This window comes from Mauremys reevesii, linkage group 11, assembly GCF_016161935.1.
Source record: "Mauremys reevesii isolate NIE-2019 linkage group 11, ASM1616193v1, whole genome shotgun sequence".
NCBI lineage: Eukaryota > Metazoa > Chordata > Testudines > Geoemydidae > Mauremys > Mauremys reevesii.
The window spans coordinates 22,701,642-22,712,074 of NC_052633.1; the positions used below are offsets into that span (position 1 = coordinate 22,701,642).

Here is a 10,433-nt window from a genome sequence, read left to right on the forward strand (position 1 = left end):
CCGCCTTACCTTGATAATACTGCTCCTGCGAGGGGTCGCCTTGGCAGCTTCCAAGAGGCTGGCTTCGGGATCCGCTGCTGCCCCCGCCGAGGTCCCCAGGCTGCCGGGAAAGCGCTCGGCGGCTCCTGCCATAGCCAGTCCGCTGCGGCGCTCCCGTCTCCTGCCTGGAGCCACCGCAGGGATTTCCAGGGATACCGGCTCTAGGCACAGCTCGGCTTCCTCCCCGCCCTTGTGAGACGCCTCGGGCAGGGCAGGACCCGCGCGTTCGGCCATCACCCTCCGCTCGGGGCGCGGGGAGACACCAGGGTGGGGCGCGCGGATCTCCAGCCTCTCCTCCTAGTGCACCGCGGCGGCAGCAACTTTCTCAGGGGGAGTCATCGTTAGCCCGGCTCCGTCTGCAGCGGGAGGTGGCTATGCAGCCCCGCCAAGGCAGCAGCCCCGGAGGCGCAGGGGAGGGTCTCCCTTGTAGCAGGAGGGGGCTTTCCAGCGGCGGGGAAAGGGCGGGCGCGCGCCCCGCCTGTGCCAGGCAGAACACGAGGGACAGGATCCCGGGGCGCGCGTGCAAGGCACAAGCAGAGCGCTCGGGGTAAGCTGCAGCCAGCCGCCCGCCCGCCCGCGAGCAGGAAGTGCCGCGGCTCTACTCCTCTGTTGTGACAGAGCCAGGCGTGTTTTGACAGGCTAGGCTGACAGACAGGGAGCCGGCCCACTTAGCGCAGGAGCAGCTTTTCCGATGGGGCCGGGGGCGCCCAATAGTAATCGCCGGGGGGTGTGGCCATGGGGCAGAATGGAATGGGGGGCTCTGCTGGGAGTCCCAGCGAACGGGTGCATACAACTATAGCTACACACACACACACACACACACCTGTAGATCACACTCTCACAGACGAAGCTTTGAAGTGTGATCAGGGGCGGTTAAAGAGGTGAGTGAAGAAGGGAGGGGGGAGACGTCTAGTCGCCCCTGCCAGCCAGCTATCCAGTCAGCGCAGCCTGGCTTTCAAAGCAAAGCGTGTCTTTGTGCTGGAGCAGGCACGGCCGGAGAGTAAGTACCCAGCAGAGAGGCAGGGTTTCGGGAAGTTTTGGAGTGTGACTACGTCAGGTTAGAGAGAGACTAGAGGAGAGGCTGGACAAGTTTATGCCCCTGCAGACCGTATAAGCGCATCCGTTCTTTCCAAGAGGCACTTTGCTTGTATTCGATTTGTGGACATCAAAGCGTGAATGGTTTAAGATACAACTACAGGGACGTTTCTGGGATGTTTTGAAATTTGACCATGTCACGCTAAAGATACGCTGGGGACCGGGGGGAGGAGAAAAGGTTCCAAATCTTGCACATTAGCAATCCCAGTAAACGCACCTTTAGAGGAGTTTGCAGGGGTGTTGTGTTCACGGTGCAGGGGATGATCGGGGCGGGCGAAAGGTATGAAACAGCTCTGTCGCTGAACTGGATTAAAAGTGAGACCGTTCAAAAACTATCACTAAATAAACCAACGTGTACAAAACAGGAGGCAGATGCCGCTAGACGGACATTCGGCCAGGCTCATGTGGTACCCCAGTGGCAGGTTGACGAGTGGAAGGGGAGGCCCAACAGGGTTCAGATTGTCAATGTAAATGACCGCGTAGAGTTGCTCCCCTTTGTATGGGGAGAGGCAAATAAGGGAAGGGCGGGGGATAGTCTCACTCTCTTTTAAAAACAACAAGGAGGCCGATGACTAAGATTTATTTGGGCATAAGCTTTCCTGGGTAAAAATCCTCACTTCCAGAGATGCGGAAGTGAGGATTTTTACCCACGAAAGCTTATGCCCAAATAAATCTGTTAGTCTTTAAGATGCCACAGGCCTCCTTGTTGTTTTTGTGGATCGAGACTAACAGGGCTACCCTCTGATACTTCACTCTCTTTTGGGATGTGCGTGCTGCCTAGCCTGTTTTCAAATATATTTGCTTGTCACCGATTTATGCAACAAAGCACCCGCTGTAATCCAATCCATGCTGCCCAGACCACTCACAAGGGCGAGGGGAGATGCAGGGAGTGGGCTCCTGATGCGAATCTAATTCATTTCTGCTTTCTCCCTACGGAATAAGTGCTTTGACCGGGCCCCGTTTCGCCCCCGAGAGCAGAGCCTGCTGCTCCCAGCGAAGCCGGGGGAGTTTTCACCTTACACTCCAGTGGGAGAAGTTTCGGGCTGCGGGAGCCCTGGGACTCCGCCTTGACCTTCTCGGCTACGTTTGTAAAGAATCAAACGGCGCCGAGGCTCTGACCAGCGGCGAGAACAAGGAGGCGCCGCAGAACGCTCCGCGCCGGGGCATTACAACGTGGGTGAAGGAGAGTAGCTTAGTCCTCGCTCGGTCCAGCCAGCCAGGCTGTGATGTGTTTCAGCAACAACAGCGCCCTCCAGCGCCCCTCCGCGAGATGTTCCGGCAGCAGAGAGGTTCTTGCATTAACCAGTCACTTATTTGCCCCACGTAAAGGCCAAATGCTGCAGCCCTACTCCACGCAAGGTCGGACTGAGTGAAGAGGGGCAGGAGCTGGTCCAGCTGCACTCTCTGAACTGTAATAAAAAATAGGGAATAATTCACAGCGGAACTTTGAGTGCCTCTGGTTTACAGGGCTTCTATATCCTGGAAAAAGGAAAAGGAGTACTTGTGGCACCTTAGAGACTGACATTTATTTCAGCATAAGCTTTCGTGGGCTACAGCTCACTTCTTCGGATGCATAGACTGGAACACACAGACTGGAGATATTTATACATACAGAGAACATAAATATCTCCTGTCTGTGTGTTCCAGTCTATGCATTGGAAGAAGTGAGCTGTAGCCCACAAAAGCTTATGCTGAAATAAATGTGTTAGTCTCTAAGGTGCCACAAGTACTCCTGTTCTTTTTGCAGATACACACTAACACGGCTGCTACTCTGAAATCTATATCCTGGGAAATTTCCCAAAATCTGGGAATTTGAGTAAAATGTTTTGAATGAAAATTCCCAGTTTCCCAAGTTGAAACATTTTACTCACAAATTCCCAGGTTTTGGAAAATTTCCCAGGATATAGAAGCTCTGTAAAAAAAAAACTTTATCTGGGAATTTTTCACCAGGTTTGGGAAATTTTTAGCAATAGGTTAGGGAAAGTTGGCATCATGATATAGAAGCACTGCTGGTTAGTTCAGCTGTTGGCAGAAGGGGCAGAGCTTGAAGCCTGGCTCTAGATGGGTTACTGAAGCATAAGGTCTAGCCAAATCTATTCCCTGTCTCCACAGGAAGGCGCCCCCCTCTCCCACTCCCTGCCCAAAGCCACACTTCACCTCCTGAGTCCAAAGGAGGGCAAGAGCGAAGAGACTGAGGGACGGGGTGGGAGCAGATGGCTAACCAGCAATACCCAGAGTCCAAACTCTAGGCATAAGCATGTTGTCACTGAGCTTATCAGAAAGCTCTATTTCTCTCCAGCTTCCTAAACTCATTTCTTTAATTAATTAGACCCTTGGGTCAGGCATTTCCTGGCACTTAATGACTTAAGCAGGGAAAAGGTGCTCAACCCTCACATTACACCAGCCAGTTATTAATTGCCACTAAATGCAGAGAACATAATTCCCATTAAAAGTGTGACCTTAATACATGCAGAAGATAGAAAATAGAACCTTGTACTTTTCTCCATGCAGAAGTCATAAAATATACTAATGTAGGGCCAGATGCAATTCCCGCTGAAGTTTCCACAGACTGCAGTGGGAGTTGGATCAGACCCTCACTCAGCTGACAACCCCTTTCTATGTCATCACACATGCAAACATGAATTATTTCAATCAGATAAAAGCTTTTTTATATTTATAATATAAAATGCTGAAAGCTGGGAGAAAGATGGTGACAATATGCATCCCAAGTTGCAATGGTGTTGGGCATGCAGGAATGTTCTTTTCTTTTGTGAGTAGCTCTAACGGCCTGTGTTTGTGCTGTGGTAGAGAATACAGGATGCTGCTGTCCCCCTACCCAGGCAAACAGGTCACAATTTCAATTTAGCAGTCAGTAGAGAGTCATTATTTAGTATTCTGAGCAGATGACTGGGAACAAGGAGCTCCTTATATAGCACCCCTGGTGTAAGCATTATAGAAAGTGTTAAGTATCAGAGATTTGTTTTACAAATAAAACCAAATGAAAAAAAAGTTAACTACTCACTGCTTCCAGTTAGAAACATGTTCCTTTATTGCAGGTTCTCTTAAGACATATTAGTATTTACTATAGAACAAAAAGGATAGTCAGTTCACAACTTCCAACTGCCATGCTTTTCTGGAACCTGATCTCTAGATCATCTATTGTATTTTGTATTTCAAGCCTCTTCCACCACTAAAGGATCTTAATATTGTTATGCTGGAAGGTGTTGGCAGCTACTAACAAGCAGGTCTCTGAGCAATGACCACCACAAACTTGGTCAAAGCTGATTCCAACTACTTTCATTCAGATGAAATGGAAGGAGCGATTAAATGCCTCCTTATATAACAGAGGTTCTCAAACTGGGAGTTGAGACCCCTCAGTGGGTCGTGAGGTTATTAAACAGGGGTCATGAACTGTCAGCCTCCACCCCAAACCCTGCTTTGCCTCCAGCATTTATAATGGTGTTAAATATACTTTAAAAAGTGTTTTTAATTTGTAATGGGGGGCGGGATCGCACTCAGAGGCTTGCTATGTGAAAGGGGTCACCAGTACAAAACTTTGAGAACCACTATTATATGATAACTGTAAAACGATAGGAAACCACTGCCCAAGTCACTGGGCTGCAAGGTGCAGCTAAATCATGTGGGCTGAGGGGTTATGCTAGGACTGATTGCAAGTACAGGCGCTAGGGGAGTGGTTGGTTACAGCTAAATGACAGAAGCAGTAGTGAACATGGCCCTGGAAGGAAGGTAAGAGCCAGAACAACTTTTTCAGCACAATGCTCTGAAGAGTCATAGTAAGATTTCCAAACAAGGAAACTACCTGTTTGTCTCTATTATGTCTAGGAGAACAGGTCATGGCTTATATTCTTTATAAAGATAACACCAGACAACTATCAATTTCTCTTCCTAATAGAAACAACCCAGCAAGGAAGGCCCCAAATGTTGGCTAATGATTCCAGCCAAGAGACTTACATTTCACAGACAGACAAAACTCATCTTTGTATATTGTGTTATGTACAGATTTGCAAACACAGGCACACACAAAGAAGGGTCATTTATAGAGCCGTCATTAGCATTGCCACTAATCTACAGTTTTTCCATCAGTGGATGAATCCCACATCCCGCACCATGACATTATATAACAATTAAGTTGTTACCATATTGTGATATTGTATTGCAATGTTAGTCTACCAGGACAAAGGTAATAAGCTGGCCCCATTGTCTAAACAATTATCCTTACATGCAGCCCATAAGTATTAATCCAGTTTAATTAGTAGATTATCTGTTAAAAGCTATATGATCACCCTCAATAACAATGGCATGTAAAGAAAAAAATAGCTTGCCCTCAAAAGGCATTTTTCCATTTTAGTGCTGCTGCACTATCATTTGTTTTCATTGTAAGTGTTTTGTCATCTATAAGTCACACAATGACTGTTGAAGACGGTACTAAAATTGAAGTAGAAACACCCATTGCTCTCAGAAAGGGCTGTTGGGTGCTGAACTCTTTTGAAAAATCTGACCCATATAAAGTTTGAAACTGGATACCAAGCTAGGGAATTCATTCAAGCTAAGACAGAGGTGCTGAGAGACCAAGTTTACCTCTTGTGTTTTGAGCTGCATGTGTGTATGTGTGAACAGAACACAAGTCTACATACAACTTTTTTTTAATTGCATCCCTCTACTTACTGGATCCTTGAAACAAGGTCAGAATCTTAGCTTGTGTAAATTGCCAGTTTAAAAAACAGCTGAGAATCCATCTCCACAGATTGCAGAACCATAGATCTACATTGGAATTTAGTTTCCATAATCAAGTACTTTCATATTTAGAGTTTCACCATAAAAGATAATTTTAAGGTAATGCCCTCTAAAATTAAAAGTGTTCTGCTGTCAGGATGGTGCCCCTATGGTGATTGAGTGATAAAAAGCAAACAAGAACCTTTCTTATGGCACTGCTAGAGCATTTATTTTTCTACATGGGGGAAGATCACATAACGTATTCTTCAAGTACTGATTTGCCATCAGTGTTAATGCATAGCTCACTTTAATGTTGACTAGAGTTATACAAAGCCTGGACAATCTCTGAACTTCGGATGCAGTGGCCAGGTAGACAGGAAAAGCCGCAATGCAGTTAAAAATCAAAATAAAGAAAGAGCTCAATTCAAATCATTTTTAAAAATCTCCAGACAGATTTAACATGTCACATATATCTTTACTGAATGCTGCAGATAGATGATGCTGCAGCACTCAACACCAACATCCTTGCTCCCCCCCATGGGTGGCTGATGTGGCAATATGATGACTGGTACCCATCCATCTCATCATCAGCCTATTGGGGGGGGCAGTGCAAAAGGACTGGTAACCATGCCGACTAGCATCAGTAGGTCAATCAAGGCGCCTGGCCTAATTTTTCCTGGTAGATGGTGCAGTATGGCTGATAACCATTTACTGTCCTCTGGACTATCATAGCAGCAGCTGAGCTGCTTCCACTCATTTCTCACTAACAAGTCACTGTGTCTTATTCCTGCATTCTTTATTCAGCAACAAATGGCAGTGCAAAAGGACTGGTAACCATGATCATCTTATCAATGATTTTTGCCCCATCAGGCACTGGGATCTCAACCGAAGTGCATCTATAAGATAAAAGGTTCTTATCTATGTAATTCTTATGGTAATAGAACACTGGTTATTGTGTGTTTTCTGTCTTTGTAATATGCTGCATATGAAAATGTTTTTAAAAAGCTATTTAAAGATTTTCATACAAATAAAACAATGTCACTTTATTGTATCAGGCAAGCGATATACTTTCAGCAAAATAGTTATTCTCTTGACATTTTGTCTAAATATTGATCTAATTCCCAAAAGTGAAAAAACACACAGCAAGTTTTGAGTCAATCTTTAAAAGTAAATATAGGCAAAGGTCATGATTTAATATACTTAAATCCTGTACTACCCCATTTTCTTAAATTATAGTCAATGCCTGCTATGTTGTTTGGTGGGAACATTTAACTTATTGGTAACTTGTTACGCTTTTTCTCCAAAACTAGAAAACTAACTTGAATGATAGCTCTGGAAAGTTTTGTTATGGATCCTTTTAGTTACAAAATTTTATTACCCTCTAAATTTTCCACAGAGGTACTTTTCTTCAGTTGGAGGAAGATAAACTGTAAAACTTGTATGCTCAGAACCAGACTCTGAGATGTGCAGTTTTGAAAGAGCAATCCATACACTCCAATTATGGCCTGATGCTGCCAATTCTTATTCACAAAATAGTCCTTGACAATGGTATTGTTTTCATAATTGAGTGCTACTCGTGTGAGTAAATGAGCAGAATCAAGCCCTCAGCTGGAACATGCTTGATATGTTATAGTTTTTATCTTACAGCAATGCTCAGAATCAAGACACCATTATACCAATCACTGTACAGACTTCAGCCTGAATCCTTGAAACAGGAATATGCAGGTGGACTCTGTGCCCACATGAAACCACATTGGAATTACACACAACCATCTACTGTAAAAAGAATATTAAGATTGCAAAGTCAAGCACTCAAGAGCTCAGAAATACCCCAGTTAAGATTGCACCAGCAATCATAATACATATATAAAAAAAATCTGAATTAAGACAGTCTGCCACAGACCCTAGTGAGCCCCCCTTCCTAGACAAGGATTAGGATTGCTGTGAGGGGATTCCCAGGGATGTGCTCCCAGAACCTGAACAGAATCCAGCCACTTTTGTTCAGGCACACTCAGGGCACAGACCTATTGGCACCTCCTTCCCAAGTGTTGGAACCTGCTGTCCAGCCACTTAGCCCCTCTGGGTGCAGCTCTGACCCTTCAAACACCCCAGTACTTAGACACATTACTCACTCAGAATTCTCCCAGCACAGCAGTCCATAGAGTGAACAGAGTGTGGGTGGCTATCAACTTTATGCTTTTGAGATAAAGCACTGGAAAGTACAGACCATACAAAACAATGAGATGTCCTAAATGCAGTGTCCCTCACAAGCTCATGCTTCTTTGCGGATGATAGCCACCTGTGTTCCATCAGACAGGCAGGGTCCTCTGGCCCCTTGCCTTCCCTGCCTCTGCAGCAGCCTCCCTCATCTTAATCTGATGGGAAAAAACTCCCCCTTCCCTGCCCCCCCACCAGCTCCCCCTTTATAGATTTCTGCTGGGGTCATCTGCTTCCTTTGTTCTGCCTTTTGATAGTTTTCCATTACTCCCAACCCTTCCCCTCACTTCAGACAAGGGGGGGATGAGGGGTGGGGGTGTCTTCTCCCAGATTGAGAAAGACTATTGTCCCAGCATGTTCCACTTTGAATAGATGGATTGTTAAGTGCTGATCATTCACCATAGTCTCTGGCCAAGCAAAGACATCATAACCCTGCTAACTCAAGGGGGATCCACATACCTATAGTGACAGTAGTTTCATGGTACAATTTCATAAAATCATCTAGAAGTGGTACAGACAAACCACCCCACTTAGTCATAGTCTAATTACAGGATCAGGTATTTTTTTCTCCCCTCACAGGATCCCTGCCTCATTTAGCACATAGAATGGGTCTGCTCTGGGAATGAATTAGCATCACTAGTGATGGAGTCTGTCTGTAGAAGCCTGGCTTCTCCTGTTTCCATCCCCAACTCTCAGTCCTATTCTCCTTGCCCACCCACATGCAGTATGTCACTCTAGTCCCAGGCTCTCCAGACCCTATCTTCCAGTCTCAGTCCCCCACCCCACCCCCTCTTGTCCCAATCTACTCCCATCTCCATGCCTCTAAAATCTGTCTCTTATCTCCATTGGCTTTGAATCAGGCAGCTTCTTCCTCCATGCTGCCTGGGCCCAGTAGGAGGGCCACAGGAAAGTCAGAAGCCCCACACTCAGCTCTGGTGCTGAGACCTAGGCACAGACCCTAACTAGCATGCAGCAGCCCAGAGCTGCAAGTACAGGGAAAACCCTGCTCATAGCCAGGCTGGAGCATGCCCAGAGTGGAGGAAGTCTACAGGGAAAGTTAGCTACTAAAATCTAAATCTCTAATGATCATGTGCAAACTGATTTGTTCAAAAGCTTATAACTAAGCCAAATTTGGGGCCATTTTCACAGGAATAGCAAGAGACATCCCTGATACAAACACCAACCCCCTGTCAAATTTTAAATCCCTTCTCCAAGTCATGGGGGGTGTTAGAGCTCTTGAAAGAGGAGGTCACCAGATTTTTTTTTAATTAGTAAAACATTTTTCTGCTATCACCATTATTAGAAGTTGATGAGCTGTTTTGGTTAAAAGTTTTCTATAAATATTCAGCCTGAAGTAGACACATGGTATGTAATATTTCACCCCAAATGGAACAGAGTCTTAAAATGAGAAGTGTCAGGCAACCTTAGTAATAGGTGGTGCTACCATCCTCACCTCACACTTTTCTATTTACACTAGTAAGGAAAACTTTCTTAACTGCTCCCATCTTCCTCCTCAGCCTAGCTATTTAAGTGTTGGTTGATTGCTTGTAGGCATCACAAAACAAAGGGCCCTGAGAAGGGATTCGGAGGAGAAGATGCTAGTCTTATAGACCAGTACTATTAAGTATCATTAGGCTTAAAACTGAAGTGATTGCTACTTAATAGGAATGTTCATTCCACTTAATGAGAACACCTGCATCTGTCTCATACAGTTTAATTCCTCTAACCACTTCTAGGATCTCTTTAGCTCCAATACATGTAGAAAATACAAGAATAGCTGTTCCTAGCTCCTAGGGTGCTCTTTCTGTGATAGAGCAGTGCGCTTGATCACATGTGGCATTGTATGACCTTGGAGGCATCCTACCGTCTCAGTCTTGGAATAGTTTCCTCAGCCTGAGCAACTGAGACTAAGAGACACACATACCCTTTGTGGAGTCTCATTTGTTAACTTTTTACAAAGTACAAGACACCTTCCTTGTTAGCCCCTCAAGTCCAACCCTCTTTCTAGCTCTGGGACTAATACCAACAAGCACCTTCTGCCAAGAAAAAGAAGTCACCATCCCTCCTCCTAGAGGGAAGTTACTATTCAAAGTCCCACTCTCCTTAAACCAGCAATCTCTAGCTCTCCTCCCAGAAAGAGAAGTTATGCAAAACAAACTCCTACTCAGATAAGGGATCCACAGCTTTCCTGCTGAAGATGGATTACACTGTAAGCCAGTTGTAGAGCTCAGCAAGTTTCTTCCCAAGTAGCTACTTTTTTTACTTACTCTTCACAACTATCAGCTTGGGGAGGTTAACAGAACACAGGCCTCTTAGCAGAATCTCAGAAAACAACTCTGTCTAGGAGT

The 10,433-nt window shown here is 45.4% G+C and overlaps 1 protein-coding gene across 3 annotated transcripts in view; it reads right to left on the reverse strand.

Moving 5' to 3' along the window:
- Positions 1–10,433, reverse strand: part of PLCL1 (phospholipase C like 1 (inactive)) — a 315,681-nt gene extending 305,248 nt beyond the window's left edge. For 2 of the 3 annotated variants that reach the window (XM_039495334.1, XM_039495336.1), the window contains exon 1: positions 10–784. In XM_039495334.1, the coding sequence (XP_039351268.1) occupies positions 10–273 (264 nt within the window). In that variant the 5' untranslated portion in view covers positions 274–784. Of the gene's footprint in view, positions 1–9; positions 785–10,352 lie in introns of those variants that run through there. The other variant, XM_039495340.1, reaches the window with a different exon arrangement.